A 20,677-nucleotide genomic window follows, 5' to 3' on the forward strand; every position below is an offset into this window, starting at 1 on the left:
CATTTCTGGACCCTGACCCAGCCTGCATCATGTCTGATACCTCTGCCGGTAAGTTTGACTACCTGTGTACCGAATCCTATGCCTGGTCTTCTGATAAAGCTTTTTATCAATCTAAGCCAACTGTGCCTGTGAGTCTGCATTGGTCTCCTCCTACTTCATCTGTTAAGCCATCGCCAGTCCAGTTTTGTGATTATCTTTCACTGCTATGCTGATGATAGTCAGTTGTACATACTGATAACTGCTGGTAATCTCATACACATAAAATTCTTTGAGGATTAACCTGCGTCAGTGAAAGCTGGATGTGCAGCAATTTCTTACTTTAAACTCGGACAAGGCCGAAATGATGGTTCTTGGTCCAGCAAGACATTGGCATCAGTTTGACCTGCTAATACAGAATAATAATTGGTGAGATCCCAGAATTAGGGGTCTCCAATTGGTTCAAAATGCTGCTGCCAGACTCTTGACAGGAGGAGAGGAAGGAGGCTAAAGAGGAGGGTTATGGATGTGCTGAGGGATGACATGCAGGTGGTTGGTGTGACAGGAAGATACAGAGGACCGGGTGTCATGGAAATGATTGACCTGCTGTGGTGACCCCAAACGGAAACGGCAGACAGAAGGTCTACTTAAGTATTCACAGCCTTTTCGTAATACTTTGTTGATGCACTTTTGGCAGCAATTACAACCTCCAGTCTGCTTGAATATGATGCCACAAGCTTGGTGCACCTATCTTTGGGCAGTTTTGTCCATTCCTCTTTGCAGCACCTCTCAAGCTCCATCAGGTTTTCAGATCTCTCCACAAATGTTCAATCGGATTCAGGTCTGGGCTCTGGCTGGGCCACTCAAGGACATTCACAGAGTTGTCCTGAAGTCACTCCTTTGATTTCTTGGCTGTGTGTTTAGGGTCATTGTCCTGCTGAAAGATGAACCGCCGACCCAGTCTGAGGTCAAGTGCGCTCTGGAGCAGCTTTTCATCCAGGATGTCTCTGTACATTGCTGCATTTATTTTTCCCTCAACTCTGACTAGTCTCCCAGTTCCTGCTGCTGAAAAACATCCCCACAGCATGATGCTGCCACCACCATGCTTCACTGTAGGGATGGTGCCTGGTTTCCTCCAAACATGATGCCTGGCATTCACACCAAAGAGTTCAATCTTTGTCTCATCAGACCAGAGAATTTTCTTTCTTATGGTCTCAGAGTCCTTCAGGTGCCTTTTGGCAAACTCCAGGCAGCTGCCATGTCCCTTTTACTAAGGAGTGGCTTCTGTCTGGCCGCTCCAAAATACAGGCCTGATTAGTGGATTGCTGCAGAGATGGAGAGGAATTCTGGCGCTCTGACAGAGTGACCATCAGGTTCTCTGTCCCTGCCTTAACTTTTTATATTATTTAACAAGGTTAGTGCCATTGAGATCAAGATCTCTTTTACAAATGGTAAATGGACTGCATTTATATAGCGCTTTTCCATCTGCATCAGACGCTCAAAGCACTTTATTCACCCCGATGTGAGGGTGCTGCCATACAAGGCGCTCACTATACACCGAGAGCAACAGGACATTAAAGGCCTTAGTGATTTTCCACTAGCATTTTCCAAGCCCAACACCTTAACCACTAGACCAGGGGTAGGCAACCTGTTCCAGAAAGAGCCATGAGGGTGCAGGTTTTCTTTGCAGCCACTGACTCCACCAGGTGATTTCACTGATTAAGTGATTCCATCTGCTCAAAGTGATATTAATCAGTAAAATCACCTGGTGGAGTTAGTGGCTGCAAAGAAAACCTGCACCCTCATGGCTCTTTCTGGAACAGGTTGCCTACCCCTGCACTAGACCATCACCTATAAGGGAGACCTGGACAATTTTTAAGTTTCCAATTCACCTAACCTGCATGTCTTTGGATGTGACCGACCGACCAAGCCCTTAGAGCAATCCTTGTCTCGAAATTACGGATCTGACTTGCCGACTTCCCTGTCCCACCTTGTTCCAACATGCCAGAGGCTCTTCACCTTGGAGACCTGCTGCAGATATGGGTATAGCCTGGCACAAGGTTTACACCCTCTCCCCCGTAATTTTAAAGGCCAGCGAGAGTTCACCGGACGCTGCTGGGACTGGAACTAAGGCCCTTCTCCCCAGATCGCTCAATTTAGATGGGGAGCCAGCTCTAAGAAGAGTCCTGGTTGATCTAAACTTCCATTTACAGTTGTTTTAAAGCAATGCACTAATTTTGAACATTTTAGTGTTTGGACACACATGCTGCAGTGCATTTTGGGTAAAGTTTCAGGACAGGAGAAATGCACTGAGACGCTCTGATGAGGCTGCACTTTAACCACTGCACACGGACAACAGCATTAAACTCTGTCAGGGATTGACGGAGGGGTGGGCGGTCTGTGTTGTTTTTGGTCGGTTTTGTCATCTTCCTTTTGTTCATGTATGCTTTGTTTTGTGTTCCTTTAAAGGGTTGGGGTGTGTCTGTTGCTGTCCCGCTCTCTGTCTCTGGCCACGCCCTGTTTCTGGTTCATTCCTTGCACACCTGTCCTGGATTTGCTGATTGGCTTCTGGGGGTATATATGCTCACTGTCTGTGTTTGTTCCTCACCAGACTGATGTGCCCTGTGCCTTCTCTCCAGCTCTTGACCACGTATTTTGTATTGTCTGCTTCACTGTGCTTTCGACCTCCTGCCTGCCTGACCCGACCACAACTAACCTTATGATCTTGTACTGCTGCTGAGCCTTTTGGACTGTCTTTCCGTGTACCGACCCTCACTTTCCACATTAAACCCGATCTACAACAACAGCTGCTTGTGTGAGCCTTGCTTTTGTGTCCTCTCACTCTCGCCTGTCAACCGCTTTGTATATTGTGCCTAAAACTCTTATGAATATATTCTCTGGGTTTATAAATGTTGTTATTGTGTTTGTTTTATGTAAACATGCCAGAAGCTCATATATATATATATATATATATATATATATATATATATATATATATATATATATATATATATATATATATATATACGAGGGCTGTCCGTAAAGTATAAGTCCTTTTTATTTTTTTCAAAAACTATATGGATTTCATTCATATGTTTTTACGTCAGACATGCTTGAACCCTCGTGCGCATGCGGATATTTTATCCGGATATTCCACTGTTAAAGGAGAAAAAATCTCCTTTAACAGTGGAATATCCGGATAAAATGCTGAAACCGACTTCTTCTGAAACTTCTCTGTTCTCTCACGACGTCCTGGATCAACAGAGCCTGAAATGTGGAGGTTTTAAGCTTGAAACAGGCTGATGACGCCGCCTGAGAGCGCTGCACGACGTCTCGCACCGTGAAAAGTCCTTAAAGCGACAGAATCACCTCAAAATCTCTCATCAGCTGTTAAAATTTTCACTGAAAACCAGCTTAATTTTTCGAACCATGTCCACTTCGATGTGTCTCACAGGTTTAGAATTTTGATCAAACAAAGCGCCAGTCTCTCAGCAACTTCTCAGACAAAGGAATTCCGATGAGGGGCTGGACGACTCCTCCCACAAGGAGTGCTCACAGGCAAATGACGTCACCGACAGGCGTGGAAAAACTCACGCATGCGCACGAGGGTTCAAGCATGTCTGACGTAAAAACATATGAATGAAATCCATATAGTTTTTGAAAAAAATAAAAAGGACCTATACTTTACGGACAGACCTCGTATATATATATATATATATATATATATATATATATATATATATATATATATATATATATATCAGGTTTCAGATCAGCAGATTAAATTAGGCAGATATCACTCTACTTCTCTTTTTTTTTAAAAGAACTTACACAACAATGAAAACAGGAATGTTCATGGTCCTGAAAGAAAATGGAAACTGAGGAGCTTAATTTTAAATTTCATAAAATATCTATTATAATTAGTCACAATATGTAAAGTGCTATTGAATGAAAAATGCCTCATCAAAATCATTAAAAAAGTAAGTAAAAATTAGACTTAAACCTAAGCAGACTTGGCTTTATAACTTCAAACTCTTTTACAAAAATTTTAGGTAATTTTAGGTGTTAGGTGAGAGGACAATAATGCCAATAATAACATTTTTATTTATGTAGCACTTTCAGGATAAACACATTAGCCCTCCTGAGCAGGTACACCACTCAGCAAAAGTTGTGTTTTCGCCCCTGTAGCTCAGTGGACTCTAATTCCCCTCACCACTGGACTGGTGCATTTTTTTTGTAGAAAAACCTCTGCTGGTGAAGCAGTGTAGGTGGTGAAGGTTGGCCAGCGTTTCACAGCTGTTTTAGAGCAAACAGTGGCAACAACTTATACCTGGAGTGTTGTCACATTTACCACTTCATGCAACAAGAAGCAAAATTAACTATTATGGGAGCATTATCTATTTACAAAGGCACACTCAGTGTTAAGATCACAGCTAACGAGATAATTAATCTTACTATACCAGGCGCAAAATGTGAGTAAACTGCTACTGTGAACATATGAAGCTTGCACTTCATGCGATGCGAACAGAAAAACTTACTTCTGAGATATTGTCGATTCTGAAAGGTGGAGGCAGCTGGTCTGTGTCAGTGAAGGAGATCTGATAGGTGGCTCCTTTCAGTGTGACCTCTGCCCGCAGGAAAAAACACTTTCCTAGAGTGTCCCTGGTAAAGCAAAGTTTCATTTCTCATATTATATAAAAATATACTTGAGTGAGTAACAGAAAATAAAATTTAGCATTTGTGATAACACCTAGTTTCACAGGTGGATTTCGCAGGAATTAATAACAGTAAAATTCATCTAAAGGTCAACATTCTTCAAAGACTGAAGACCATTTAACATACAGTGACCCATTTCCAAAAACACATTTTGATTCGCTACATATATAAGGACAAAATGCATTACTTCTGCAACAATATACAACCACAAATCAGAAAACGTTGGGAACAAACTCAGTGAATCTGACTTCTGTTTCACTGCAGACAATATGAACAAAATATACTTGTTGATGTTTCATGTAATCAATTCCATTTCATTTATTCATACACAGCCAAGCACAGAAGCCAATAACTCCTTCAGAGCTGTCTGGGCATCTTGGTAGCTTCCCTCATGAGTCTCCTTCCACACTGGATTTTATTTGCGTGTCTGTACACCTCATGGAATGTGCTGTTTGGAAATATTCTGATTGGTCATTTAATAACTGACAATTGGTTATCACACATGGATCAGATGATTTGAGCCTATGAGCATGGCGCAGACTCTGATGTTTGGGAAAACTCCGGTTTCGATTGTGGATTTCTTTTGTATGTGTAGCATTTCACAAAGTGACTGGCAGTGGTCCAAGAAAAAGGCAACTTCAGTGTAAACCATCTCACTGCAAAAAATGGAAAAACTCTTGGCGCATACCATCAATAAAACATAGAGGTGTGTCCCATAATATCTCCCCTTTTATAGTTACACAAATAACCACACCGCATAAACCTGTAGTTAAACACATAAACACGCCTATAAAAAAATAAAACATGGCGATACAGATCAACAGCGAGTCATCAATTAACACCACACATAAAACCCACAAAACCTGTTGTTAAACACATAAAACATATCAATGCAACTCAACTGTAAATTGTTAGCTAATAAACACCAACACACATAGTATACCTCAAACACTCCTCAAATTGTGCATAATTCTGTTCAGCCTGTGTCAGTGTGTGAGCCTGTGTCAGTGTGTGAGCCGTGAATACTACGGGCTGATCCTCTTGTAAGAGGCAGCAGCCAAGTCCTTTTTGGCTTGCGTCACTCTGAACAGTGATGAGCTTTGTCACATAATAGTATCATAAGACTGGTGCTGCCGTGTATCTCCCCGCATGTGCCCTTCTACTCTTGGAGCATACCATTAATAAAACAGAGGGGTGTCCCGTAAAACCTTATTTCAAAATAGATGAAATTCATTACTCTACACACAATACCCCATAAAGACAGTGTGAAAAACGAATTTTTGAGATTTTTGCAAATTTGTTAAGAATAATAAAAAAAAAAGAACTAAGAAATCACATGTACATAATTATTCACAGTTTTTGGCATGAAGCACAAAATTGAGATCAGGTGCATCCTGTTTCCACTAATCATCCATAAGATGTTTCTGCAGCTTAATTGGAGTCCACCTGGGGTAAATTCTGTATACTGGACATGATTTGGAAAGACACACACCTGTCTACATATAAGGTCCCACAGTTGACAGTGCATGAAAATTCAGTAAGGTATGTCTTCTATAATACATTCCAATTCTAAGGTAGAACTACTAGTGTATACCAAGGTATATCTACTATCTTAAAAAAAAAAAAAAAAAAAAAAGAAGAGTAGAAGAGAAGAGCAGAATAGAGTAGAGTGGAGCCACTTAGGTGCCTGGTCTTGAGAACCTGGGATGGTAGGTCAGAGCACAAACCAAACATGAAGTCAAAGGAATTGTCTGTCGACCTTTGAGATAGCACTGTCCTAAGGCACAAATCTATGGAAGGGTACAGAAATATGTGTGCTGCTTTGAAGCTCCCAATGAGCACAGTGGCCTCTATCATCCGTAAATGAACGAGGTTTGGATGCACAAGGACTCTTCCTAGAGTTGGCCGTCCATCTAAACTGAGCGATCATGGGAGAACGGCCTTAGTCAGGGAGGTGATCAAGAACCCGATGGTCACTCTGTCAGAGCTCCAGCATTCCTCCATGGAGAGAGGAGAACCTTCCAGAAGGACAACCAACTCTGCAGCAACCCACCAATCAGGGCTGTATGGTAAAGCGGCCAGACAGAAGCCACTCCTTCATAAAAGACACATGGCAGCCCACCTGGAGTTTGCCAAAAGGCATCTGAAGGACTCTCAGACCATACGAAACAAAATTCTCTGGTCTGATCAGACAAAGACTGAAATTTCTGGCATGAACGCGAGGTGTCATGTTTGGAGGAAACCAGGCACCACCCTTACAGTGAAGCATGGTGGTGGCAGCATCATGCTGTGGGGATGTTTTTCAGCAGCAAGAACTGGGAGACTAGTCAGGATTGAGGGAAAGATGAATGCAGCAATGTACAGAGACATCCTGGATGAAAACCTGCTCCACAGCGCTCTTGACCTCAGACTGGGGCGACGGTTCATCTTTCAGCAGGACAATGACCCTAAGCACACAGCCAAGATTATCAAAGGAGTGTCTTCAGGACAACTCTGTGAATGTCCTTGAGTGTCCCAGCCAGAGCCCAGACCTGAATCTGATTGAACATCTCTGGAGAGATCTGAAAATGGCTGTGCACCGACACTCCACATCCAGTAACTTGAAAGGTGCTGCAAAGAGGAATGAGCAAAACTGCCTAAAGATAGGTGCGCCAAGCTTGTGGCGAAGACTTGAGGCTGTAATTGCTGCCAAAGGTGCATCAACAAAGTATTGAGCAAAGTGTATAAATACTTATGTACAAATGATTTCTTAGTTTTTATTTTTATTCATAAATTTGCAAATAAAAAAATAATCACGTTGTCATTGTGGGGTACTGTGAGTAGAATTTTGAGGGAAAAAATAAATTTACTTCATTTTGGAATAAGGCTGTAGCACGATGTGGAAAAAGTGAAGTGCTGTGAATACTTTCTGGATGCTCTGTATCTATACCTATATCACTAATGTTATAGTCCAATCATACTGAGATTTGACCCAACACTAATTGCAAACAAAAAATGTTTTATGTGGGATTCTCCTCTTATATCCCAGGAATAACATATTAAAAATAGATAGCAACAGAAGGGGCAAAAGGGTCCAAAATATGGTAATTTATGTTAATTAGGTACGAACATCAAAGGAACCAGTCAAACAACTGGAAATCTTCCATCTGTCATCAAAAGGAAATGAAATGCTGTTTGAATTCAACTGTAGTGTTGTTTGAAATCCTAGAAACTGAAATCAGGTGCCCTTTCGGATAATTAGCTAATTACATCTGTATGTGATCTGTAACATTTCACGTGACAAAACATCAGATCGAATCACATCTGTGACATTTCACGTCATATACAAAAGCCACAATTAACAGCTGAGCTGCACATTAAAACAGTCTGCTGCGCACATACATTCAGATCCAAATTCCCACAGACTCTCTCAAAGTAAAATAAATATTTTACTTTCATTGAAAGCAACACAAAGCAAAAGACAAAAAAATGAACATTCACTCACCAAGTCCACAACATCAAAGAAGCCCCCACACACGCATCACGAGTGCACGCGATCACCAGCCAGTTGATTAAAGGTCCACTAGTCCTCACACAGATGGACAGCCAGAGAACATTTTCAAGTTCCACTAGTCCTAAGGTACAGATGGCCAGCCAGAGAATCATGTCCAGGTCCACTTGCCCTCAGGTTCTGATCGCGCGCGCATAATGTCCGATCGCAACTCTGCCTTCAGCTCAACTTCTGTCACGATTGTGGCACGTTAGAGAGTCCATTATCTCACCACAGTTAGGTTTCAAAATCTGCCAGACTCTGAAAAAGTTAAGAGTTTCGGGGTGAAGTGTGTCGTCTCCTCTGTAAATCCGAGCCATCACTTTCAAAGAAAAGCGCCAGAGCTTTATTATCAGACATAACAGCAGTCGTTTCCCTCTGTCTGTTTCTGTTTGGCTAATATATTACGTCACACGCCGAGAATTGCCAAGTGAGACATTTTCCAGAGAGCAATAAAAAAAAACATCAGAGACCACTGAGTGTGAGTGCATGTGAACAGAGAGACTTACAACCATGAATCCTTTGATATTGTGTTTCTAACTGGGACGTTATAAAAAGTGTGACATGTCCTTTAAGGCGCGTGCATTCAGTAGCATCCCTCAGAAGCTTCAGTTGATTTTATATTAATGAAAATCACGCAAGGAAGAACAATGTCTTTAAGCCAGTATCACCAAAACAGCTGACATGGGACAACCATGTCTCTGCCTGTCACTTATCTCATTCATGCATTATCACATGAGAGCATGATATTTTTGTGATTTCCTTTTTAAATGTGTTTTCAAATGGTTAAGAAATTAAATAGGGAGATATACGTCAACAAAACTAAACATCTGCTTCAACTGTAGTGTGTGCACATCATCACACACCTCATGTTCACATGGAAGGACTTGGGTTTGTTCACTTCAAAACCTCCAGACCACGTGCAACTGGGGAGGTCCATCAGACGCACACACAGTAGCTGGTCATAATCATTCCTGGGCCAGTGGAAGACCACACTGGAGCCTGGCAGACTTGAGATGTACACCTCTGGGTTGGTGGTACCCTACAACAAATTCATCTCTTCCATTACTGGGTAACCATATGCAGGCACAGAAAAGAGAGTCTACAATGTCAAAGATGGGTCTGTCAAATATAAAGAATACTTTGAAACGCTGGTTCCCAACCTGGGATCCAAGCCAAAGAAAACATGCGGCGCAGGAGGTTTAGTGTGCTCTAAGGTTACCAAATCAAAAGTTCACATGAGAAATAAAATTATAGGAACACACATACTTGACAAGCAACACACATACACTACTCACATTTATTAAAGAAGCAGCACAAATTTTAGGCTATTTTATATAATTGCAAGTGAACGGACATAATTGTGTATAAATTTGTTTTGATACTTATGAGTATTCTTGAGTGATTTAGCAGATTAAAATCCATAACATAACCCATATCACTCAATTCTGAAAATTTCCTCTTAACAAAGCACCCCCAAAAAACATTTATTAAACCAAATTTAAAAACATTCATCAATAAGATTTTTGGCCACCACAAGCATTTACACACTCCTGTCAATGATTTGGTGTACTGCTGATAATCCTGTCAATAGTACAAAATCATACCTGCTCCTTAATAAATGTGTAAGTCTCTTCACCCGCGGTCGCCACAGGAGATCTGAGGTGGATCTGCATATTGATTTGGCACAAGTTTTAAGCTGGATGCCCTCAGTCATTCATCTTAAACTGCTTACTCCAATTAAGGGTGGCGGGGGGCTGGAGTCTATCCCAGCAGTCATAGGGCGTGAGGCGGGGTACACCCTGGACAGGGCGCCAGTCTGCCGCAGGGCCACATATCTGACTACCTTCCTGGTAGTCAGGAGAATATAGACAGACAAACACATTCACACTCACACACACACACCTACGGGCAATTTAAAGTTTTCAATCCACCTAACCTACATGTCTTTGGATATGGGAGGAAGCCGGAGCACCTGGAGGGAGCCCACGCAAACACGGGGAGGACACGCAAACTCCACAGACAGGCCACAGGTGGGAATCAAACTCTCGACCTCCTTGTGAGGCAACACTGCTAACCACTTATCCACCATGCTGCCCTGCTGGATGACCTTCCTGATGCAAACCCACATTACATGAAGGGCTTGAACCAGGAACCTTCCGCACTGAAAATTAATGCACTTAACCACTTGGCCACCCCAACTGCTCAGGCAATACTACTGAAAAATGATCATTTTATTTGGATGAACCAAAGAGAGAAGTGAGGAAACCCATCATGTCAAGGGCGACATGGTGGCTTAGTGGTCAGCACTGTTGCCTTATGGCTCAGTCACACGGCACTTAACGAAGGACAACGAAGACCAAACGAAACAAGAAATCTGGACTTTCGTTGACTTTCATTGGCATTATTTAACCTTCGCCCAGCTTCGTTCCTGCAGCTGGCACTTCATCAGGATTTTTAAACTGTTGAAAAATTTGAATGAATGCCACCGAAAACCTCAATTTGTCCGTACGTATTTCATTTTGCTGCCGTTCTTGACTTTTTTTTTTTTTAACTTTATTGTCAAAAGTAAAAGGGATTTTACAGGCAATTTACATTACAATTTACAACAAGTAACAACAAGTGTTAAGATTTGGCTTTACAATGGGCTCAAAATGTACTCCATTACAGAGAGGCTATTGATATCTGCCGAAAAAAAAAGAAAAGTAAAATACAGATTCAGAGGTCATTCAAAAAGAGATGGCACACGTGACCATCTTCTGAGAAATAGGTCCATTTTAAGCTGGAGTTGGGCAGTTAGAAATTCCATCTGGTATACTTGTTTTAGTTTTTGTGTCCATTGAGGAATAGTCGGTGGGCATGGTTTAAGCCAATTTAGAGTGACTGTTTTTCTAGCTACCAGCAAAAGTACATGCAAAATATATTGCTGATCTTCATTTAGTGAGTCTCTTCTTGAGTGTAAATCAAACAGAAATAGAAGAGGGTCCACTGGTATGTCCATCCTTATGATGTCCTCAGTCTTCTCCTTAACATTTTCCCAGAATCCTTTTATTTTTGGGCAGTCCCAGAATATGTGGGTATGGTCTCCCACCATGCCACATTTTCTCCAGCATTCATTATTGGTAGTTGTTTTAATCATGTATGACTTTAACGGGGTTCTAAAGAATCTTATTTTTGTTTTCCAATCAAACTCCTTCCAGTTTTGACTTCCAATTCCTTTATGACATTGCAGGCATGTATGTTCCCATTGCTCATCTGTTATTATTACATTCATCTCCAGTTCCCAGTTATATTTAATATGCAGATTATTATCTGACATATTTTGCATAAATTTTTTGTACATTAATGATATTATTTTTTTCAAAGTGATTCCTTTTTCAAATAGTGTTACAAAGTACAATTCTATATTAGTAGGTTCCCTCTTAATTATTTCCCATTGTGCATGTTTTGTCACATAGTCTCTTATTTGCAGGTATCTGAACATGTCATTTTGAGGTAAAGAAAATTGTGTCTGTAATTCAGAGAATGGTTTGAATACTTGACCATTAAGTAATTGATTTATTATAACCAAGCCATTTTCAGCCCACCTTTTAAAAGTTATATCGGAAACAGAAGGCAAAAATTCAATATTACCTACCAAAGACATTGCCCTGGACAACCCAGTCACACCTCTGGTTAGTTTTTGAATTAAGTTCCATATTTTAAGTGTTTGTGTGATCCATATATTTTGTATTTTGATGTTTTTTTTTTTAGAGCATTTTGGTCCCTGAATGGAAGAGTATGAATTGGTATCCCTGGGACTGAGTTCTGTTCAATTGAGACCCAAAGGATTTCTGGATCATTAACCACCCATGCCGAAATTATTCGCAGTTGACATGCCCAAAAGTAGAGTTTTAGATCAGGGAGTCCAAGACCTCCCCTTTCTTTACTTGTCATTAGTATTTTTAGTCGTACTCTTGGCTTCCTGTTTTGCCAGATGAATTTAGATATTCATTTTTCAAGTTGTTTGAATGTGGATTGTGTTAATATAATAGGAAATGATTGAAACAGAAACAAAAATCGTGGTAGAATATTCATTCTGATGGATTCTATTCTGCCCAGAAGGGACAGGGGTAAAACATCCCATTTAGTCAAATCTTTTTTGACCTCAGTTATTAGTTTTTCGTAATTTGCTTTAAAGAGCTGTGTGGTTTTAGGAGTCAGATTAATTCCAAGATACCGAAATCCTCTGGGAGACTTTTTGAGTGTAACTAGGTTGTCCAGTTCTCTAGGCCATTCTCCAGTCACTATCATAGCTTCAGATTTGTTTGTACTTGAAGTTTTTTTTTTTTTTTTTTATCGTGTAATTGGTTTTTGTAGCGTTTAGTTTGACTTCGTTCGACCGGCTGAATGTTTTCACACAGTGCAGAAGCCGGTTTGTGAGCACTGCTGCTGAGACTGCATTCATGTACCGTCAGAAATTACAGGGCAAACTCAGCTTGTTTGCTTGGAAATTTTTTTATGTGGGTGGGGGGGTCAGCTTCACTGGGCTCAGGCACCTTATACAGGCCAGAATTAATCTTTTGTGTGTATATAATTAATTATTTTGCCACAAGCAACTGCTGAATTTGAAACAATAAAAAAATTGTTACGGTATTTGAACGCAGCGGCAGCAGCAGCTCCTGCGTGTGATTATTATTTTTTATTAAATATAACAATATGAGTGTAGGAATGACAATCCAGCCCTTATGTACATGTGGCATTTATTCCCCCTTTTGCCAGTTTTCTGTTATAAATCAATATATATGACTTAGTAACGTAATACAGTGATAGAGCAGTGACCACGGCACACCAGAGTTCTTTTTTTTTAAAATTGGAGCAAGATGTATCGCGCAGGGTGTTGACAGACTGTGTGGGTTCTGATGATGAAGGAGATGATCCCTCTTTTGTTCTGGACGAGGAACCAGAGCAGATGGGTCCACCAACGTGCACACAGATCTCCACAGGTTCTCTTTGTAGTTTCTCCAGGACTCAGACGCTATGAGCTCCGTCCCAGCGCAGAGTCCTGGAACTCAGAGAAGCAGACACACACTGCTCCAGCTGTGGCTCCAGGCGTGTTTCATTTAAAGCGTTGAGATCAACGTTAGCTTCCGTTTTGTTTAGTTCCTCTTTTGTCCCTTTTGTGCTTTTGCTTCGCAGGCTATTCAGTGATAACGCTCGTTCGTCTACGTTTTCTCAACAATCTGTGACTTTTTTACTTTTTTCCCTTCATTCAGGAACCGTTGTATACCGTGTGACTGGGCCATTACAGCAAGAAGGTCGTGGCATCACTTGCCGCCTAGTCCTTTCTGTGTGGAGTTTGCATGTTCTCCCCGTGTTCATGTGGGTTCCCTCCAGGTGCTCCCGCTTCCTCCCAGTTTCAGACATGCAGATATGTTTCAATGTGTTTGTTTGTCTATATGTGGCCCTGCAACAGACTGGTGTTCTGTCCCGTGTGTGTGACTCTCATCACTGACAAGGATTCAATACGCATCGCGATATGATACATATAGCGATACATGTCAATACTGACGATACGATGCAATATGATTCACACCTGTTTCCAATTCAATTTCATATGTACAACCCTAATTCCAATGAAGTTGGGACGTTGTGTGAAATGTAAATAAAAACAGAATACAATGATTTTCAAATCCTCTTCAACCTATATTCAATTGAATACACCACAAAGACAAGATATTTAATGTTCAAACTGATAAACGTTATTGTTTTTGTGCAAATATTTGCACAAATAGATGCCTGCAACATGTTTCAAAAAAGCTGGGACAGTGGTATGTTTACCACTGTATGTTTATCACCTTTCGTTCTAACAACACTCAATAAGCGTTTGGGAACTGAGGACACTAATTGTGAGTGTCATGATTAGGTATAGAAGGAGCATCCCCAAAAGGCTCAGCCGTTCACAAGCAAAGATGGGGCGACGATCACCACTTTGTGAACAACTGCATGAAAAAATAGTCCAACAGTTTAAGAATAATATTTCTCAACATTCAATTGCAAGGAATTTAGGGATTCCATCATCTACAGTCCATAATATAATCAGAAAATTCAGAGAATCTGGAGAACTTTCTACACATAAGCAGCAAGGCCAAAAACCAACATTGAATGCCTGTGACCTTTGATCCCTCAGGGGGCACTGCATTAAAAACTGACATCATTGTGTAAAGGATCTTACCGCGTGGGCTCAGGAACACTTCAGAAAACCATTGTCAGTTAACACAGTTCATCACTACATCTACAAGTGCAAGTTAAAACTCTACCATACAAAGTGAAAGTCATACATCAACAACATCCAGAAACGCCGCCACCTTCTCTGTGCCCGAGATCATTTGAAATGGACAGACACAAAGTGGAAAAGTGTGCTGTGGTCTGATGAGTCCACATTTCAAATTGTTTTTGGAAATCATGGACGCCGTGTCCTCCAGACAAAGGAGGGAAAAGACCATCCAGATTGTTACCAGCACAAAGTTCAAAAGCCAGCATCTACATGTTACAACAGCGTGGCTTGGTAGTAAAAGAGTGCAGGTACAGTGCAGTCCAGACCTGTCGCCCATTGAAAATGTGTGGCACATTATGAAGTGCAAAATACAACAACGGAGACGCCGGACTGTTGAACAACTGAAGTCGTACATCAAGCAAAAATGGGAAAGAATACCACCTACAAAGCTTCAACAATTAGTGTCCTCAGTTCCCAAACGCTTATTGAGTGTTGTTAGAAGGAAAGGTGATGTAACACAGTGGTAAACATACCACTGTCCCAACTTTTTTGAAATGTGTTGCAGACATCCATTTCAAAATGAGCAAATATTTGCACAAAAACAAAGTTTATCAGTTTGAACATTAAATATCTTGTCTTTGTGGTGTATTCAATCGAATATAGGTTGAAGAGGATTTGAAAATCATTGTATTCTGTTTTTATTTACATTTTACACAACGTCCCAACTTCATTGGAATTGGGGTTGTATTTGATGGCGATTCAATTCCTCACAATACGATTTGGTGAGATATGATGCGATTCAACATGATGCAATGAAATTATACCAAAAATTGAAAACAAAAATAAGAAGCTGCAATTCAGTATGGTACTATGGTATTCTTCTTCTGATTCTACAAGAGGCAGAGGTTTTGTTTTACTCCTTATAAGCAGCAAATTTACCATATTCAAGATTAAGGAACAGGAATCAGCTCCCTCATATGTAGAACCTGTTTCATCACACTGTCAGAACTGAAACAGTAAAACAATATCACTCTCAATGAGTGACTTAAAGTGAGTCGCTCACTGAGAGAGTACCGCCTTGAGATACTTTCTTGCCAGTTTTGCCAAATTAGTGGGCACAGCCATAGACATAACGGGTAAGAAGCCACATTGGCTGCTGGGCCACGAGAAATGCAACCGCCATACTGTCATCGCTGTGATTCTGTTATTTTTTATTTTTCTATAATACAGTTGCTTTGTTCTTTGTTATTTTCTCTGTTCTGTAAAGTGTCTTTTAGCACTGTGTAAAGCGCTATATAAATAGAATGTATTATTATTAAAAGCATTATAACGTGCTGAGAGCTCTGTATACAGTGTTCTTTTAGGGCTTTTAGCTGGAAAACTTTCACGAGCAAGTTTTTATATGTGCAAATATGGTTTGGGGCTGGATGTCATGTTCTTGTGTTAATTTGACAATTTTCATTTACATTTTATTCTCTCTCTGCTTTGTACAGCCTCTCTCTCTCTGTCCTGATATGAAGTATATTGATACACTATGTGATTTATATATTATCATTTTCTGAAATATAAATTTTTTATATTTATGTATAAATGATATTGATACTCTATATATGATGTGCATATATTATGTGTTTGATATATGACGTTTATCCATTTATATATACAGTGGGGCAAAAAAGTATTTAGTCAGCCCCTGATTGTGCAAGTTCTACTTAGAAAGATGAGAGAGGTCTGTAATTTTCATCATTGGTACACTTCAACTGTGAGAGACAAAATGAGAAAAAATCCAGGAAATCAAATTGTAGGATTTTTAAAGAATTTATTTGTAAATTATGGTGGAAAATAAGTATTTGGTCACCCACAAACAAGCAAGATTTCTGGCTCTCAGAGACCTGTAACAACTTCTTTAAGAAGCTCTTCTGTCCTCCACCTGTTACCTGTATTAATGGCATCTGTTGGAACTCGTTATCTGTATAATAGACACCTGTCCACAGCCTCAAACAGTCAGACTCCAAACTCAACCATGGCCAAGACCAAAGAGCTGTCAAAGGACACCACGAAGAAAACTGTAGATGTGCACCAGGCTGGGAAGTAAAACCTGTGCCAATTCAACATGCAAATTCACCTTGGATTTGCTGTGGCGACCCAGAGTGCAAACAAGGGAGCAGCCGAAAGGACTTACTTACCAGGCTGGGAAGAGTGAATTTACAATAATCAAGCGGGTTGGTGTGAATAAATCAACTGTGGGAGCAATTGTGAGAAAATGGAAGACATACAAGACCATTGATAATCTCCCTCGATGTGGGGCTCCACTCAAGATCTCATTCCATGGGGTCAAAATGACCATGAGAACGGTGAACAAAAATCCCAAAACTACATGGAGGGACCTGATAAATGACCTCCAGAGAGCTGGGACCAAAGTAACAAATGCTACACACTACGCACAGAGGGACTCAAATCCTGCGGTGCCAGGCGTGTCCCCCTGCTTAAGCCAGTACATGTCCAGGCCCATCTGAAGTTTGCCAAAGAACATATGGATGATCCAGAAGAGGATTTGGAGAATATCATGTGGTCAGATGAAACCAAATTAGAACTTTTTAGTAAAAACTCAACTCATCGTGTTTGGAGGAAGAAGGATGCTGAGTTGCATTCCAAGAACACCATATCTACTGTGAAGCATGGGGGTGGAAACATCATGCTTTGGGGCTGTTTTTCTGCAAAGAAGACAGGACGACTGATCTGTGTTAAGGGAAGAATCAACGGAGCCATGTATCATGAGATTTTAAGACAAAACCTCCTTCCATCAGTGAGAGCATTGAAGATGCAACGTGGCTGGGTCTTCCAGCATGACAATAATCCCAAACACACCGCTCGGGCAATGAAGGAGTGGCTCCGTAAAAAGCATTTCAAGGTCCTGGAGTGGCCAAGCCAGTCTCCAGACCTCAACCCCATAGAAAATTTGTTGAGGGAGTTGAAAGTTCAAAAGTTCAAAGCAGCTACAATAGTTCCCATTCCAAAACAGTCTAATGTCACATGCCTGAATGACTACAGGCCTGTGGCACTCACCTATACCAGCAAAGTGTCTGGAGAGACTAGTCATTAGACACATACAGAAATCAATATCACCAACACTTGACCCATACCAGTTTGCATACGGGAGGAATAGATCGACAGAAGATGCCATCGCTTTTGTGCTCCATAAACTCTTAGAACATCTGGAGCTCAAGAATACATATGCGAGGCTGCTCTTTGTTGACTTCAGTTCAGCCTTTAACACGATACAGCCAAACCAACTTATACTCAAAACTTTACAATCTTGGACTGAACACCACTCTATGCAACTGGATTCTGGACTTTTTAACAAACCGTACACATTGTGTGCAGATGGACAAGTACATTTCCTCCATCATCTCCATTAGTTCAGGGGTCCCACAGGGCTGTGTGCTCAGCCCAGCACTTTACACTTTTTTCACACGACTGCTCAGCTTCTTTTCCATCGAACCTCATTGTTAAGTATACTGATGACACCACAGTGCTAGGACTTATTAACAACAACGAGGCAGCATACAGAGATGAGGTGCAACAACTGGCATCATGGTGTGATAATCATAACTTGGCTTTGAACATTAAGAAAACCAAAGACATAATTGTGGATTTTCGTAAGAAAGGTCAAAGCACCCACTCTCCACTTTTCATCGGCGGTGAAACTGTGGAGAGGGTCTCCAAATTCAAATTCCTAGGCGTGTCGGTGACAGAGGATTTGTCCTGGGACAGTAACACAGCTGCAGTTGTAGGAAAGGCCCAACAACGCCTCTTCTTTCTGAGGAAACTAAAATGTGCTAAAATTCCTCAGCAGCTAATGACTAACTTCTACAACTGTGCTATTAGCAGTGTGCTAACCTACGGATTCTTAGTGTGGTTCTCTAGCTGCACTAAGGCTGACCAGCAGGCTCTATAGCGAGTGGTGAGGACAGCGGGGAAGATCATCAGGATTACCCTCCCGGAGATCAGGACACTCTACACCAGCCGCTCCCTTAGACGAGTGTACAACATACTTCGGGACAGTTATCATCCTGCACATGACTTGTTTCATTTGTTACCTTCAGGGAGAAGATACAGGTCCATACGTGCTAGAACCTCCAGAATGGCCCACAGTCTGTATTCCCAGGCTGTGAGGCTGTTAAACCAGTCTCTCCCTCCCCTCCCTTCTCGGTCATCGCCCACCATCACTGCACGTTATATCCCACCACTACAATAACTGTGAATTGGTCTTTGCATTGTTGTAGCAACCACTCAACACTTAACATCCCTGCTTACTGTAACTCCCCCTCACATATACGTATTTTATTTTGTTTTACTTTGTTTTACTGTGCACTAAGATGCTATTGTTTTTCTGTGCCTTATTTAATAATGAAGGTTCACAACATATTTATTGCCCATGAATAAGGTACTATGTCATGAATAAGCTACTATGCCGTTGTCTGAGGCTCTATCGAAATTTCGTTATTTATAACTGTTGTTACTATGACAATGACAATAAAAGTATAAGTAAGTCCATGTTGCCTAGTGACAGCCCCAAAACATCACTGCTCTAGAGATCTGCATGGAGGAATGGGCCAAAATACCAGCTACAGTGTGTGCAAACCTGGTGAAGACCTACAGGAAACGTTTGACCTCTGTCATTGCAACAAAGATTATGTTACAAAGTATTGAGTTGAACTTTTGTTATTGACCAAATACTTATTTTCCACCATAATGTACAAATAAATTCTTTAAAAATCCTACAATGTGATTTCCTGGATTTTTTTTCTCATTTTGTCTCTCACAGTTGAAGTGTACCTATGATGAAAATTACAGACCTCTCTCATCTTTCTAATTAGGAGAACTTGCACAATCAGGGACTGACTACTTTTTACCCCACTGTGTGTGTGTGTACATATATATATATATATATATATATATATATATATGTGTGTGTACTTTGATTTATATATATTTTAATTTTCTATGATATATAACATTTCTGTTATGTTTTATATGGAAATATAGTCAGTATTTGGTTTATATATATATATACGAGGTCTGTCCAAAAAGTATCAGACCTTTTTATTTTTTTCAAAAACCTTATGGATTTGAATCATGTGTGCTTGCATGAGCCAACCTTGAACCTTCGTGTGCATGTGTGAGTTTTTTCACGCCTGTCGGTTGCGTCATTCGCCTGTGAGCAGGCTATGAGTGAGCACTGGTCCTCCCCCCTCGTTGGATTTTCATTTTGAGGAAATTGTCTGAACGATTGGAGCAGCGCTGAATCAAATTTTTCCAGAAACTGTGAGAGACAGCCAGGTGGAAACCATTCGGAAGATTCAAACGGCTTTCGGTGGCTTTTCAGTCGAGTAAGTATCCGAGGAATTGTGTAAGAGCTGGACATGTCACAACATGTCCTGTGAGACTTACAACTTCCACACGTCTTTCATTACAAAATCTCCTGTAACAATGGAATGTGCCAAAAAAGTGCTGATGTCCACCTCTTCTGCAATTTCTCTGGTAGTCAGACGACATACTGGATCAACACAGCGTTCACTTTGGAAATGATCTGGTCGTTTCAGCATGTCGATGGCCGATCGGAGCGCGGCGCACCCTCCGCCATTGTGCGCCGTCTTTAAACCGGTTGTAACGCTCCTTAATCTGTGTGATGCCCATAGGATTGTCACCGAAAGCCGCCTGAATCTTCCGAATGGTTTCCACCTGGCTGTCTCACAGTTTCTAGAAAAATTTGATGAAGCAAAGCTCCAAATTGTTCCACCTCGTAATGAAAATCCAACGAGAGGGGAGGAACAGTGCTCACACAAAGCCTGCTCACGGGCGAATGATGCAACCGATGGGCGTGAAAAAAATCACGCATGCGCATGAAGGTTCAAGGTTGGCTCATGCAAGCACACATGATTCAAATCCATATGGTTTTTGAAAAAAATAAAAAGGTCTGATACTTTTTGGACAGACCTCGTATATATATATATATATATATATATATATATATATATATATATATATATATATATATATATGAAATGTTGCTCCAAGAGCTGCACGTGTGCACGTCTCAATACATGTTTGGTGATTACTGGACAAGTATAAATCTCAGCAGGCATTTACAGATTCTTTTAAACATTTGTCATCTAATTACGTGCGCACACACACAT

At 40.9% G+C, this 20,677-nt stretch overlaps 1 protein-coding gene across 1 annotated transcript in view; it reads right to left on the reverse strand.

The window, feature by feature from the left end:
* The window catches only part of vps13d (vacuolar protein sorting 13 homolog D), a 535,261-nt gene that overhangs the window by 133,336 nt on the left and 381,248 nt on the right, over positions 1-20,677 (reverse strand). Inside the window, 2 exon segments of the mRNA XM_034171656.1 lie at positions 4,515-4,638; positions 9,088-9,263. Of these exon segments, the coding sequence (XP_034027547.1) occupies positions 4,515-4,638; positions 9,088-9,263 (300 nt within the window).

The sequence above is a fragment of the Thalassophryne amazonica genome, chromosome 6 (assembly GCF_902500255.1).
Source record: "Thalassophryne amazonica chromosome 6, fThaAma1.1, whole genome shotgun sequence".
In the NCBI taxonomy this organism is placed as follows: domain Eukaryota; kingdom Metazoa; phylum Chordata; class Actinopteri; order Batrachoidiformes; family Batrachoididae; genus Thalassophryne; species Thalassophryne amazonica.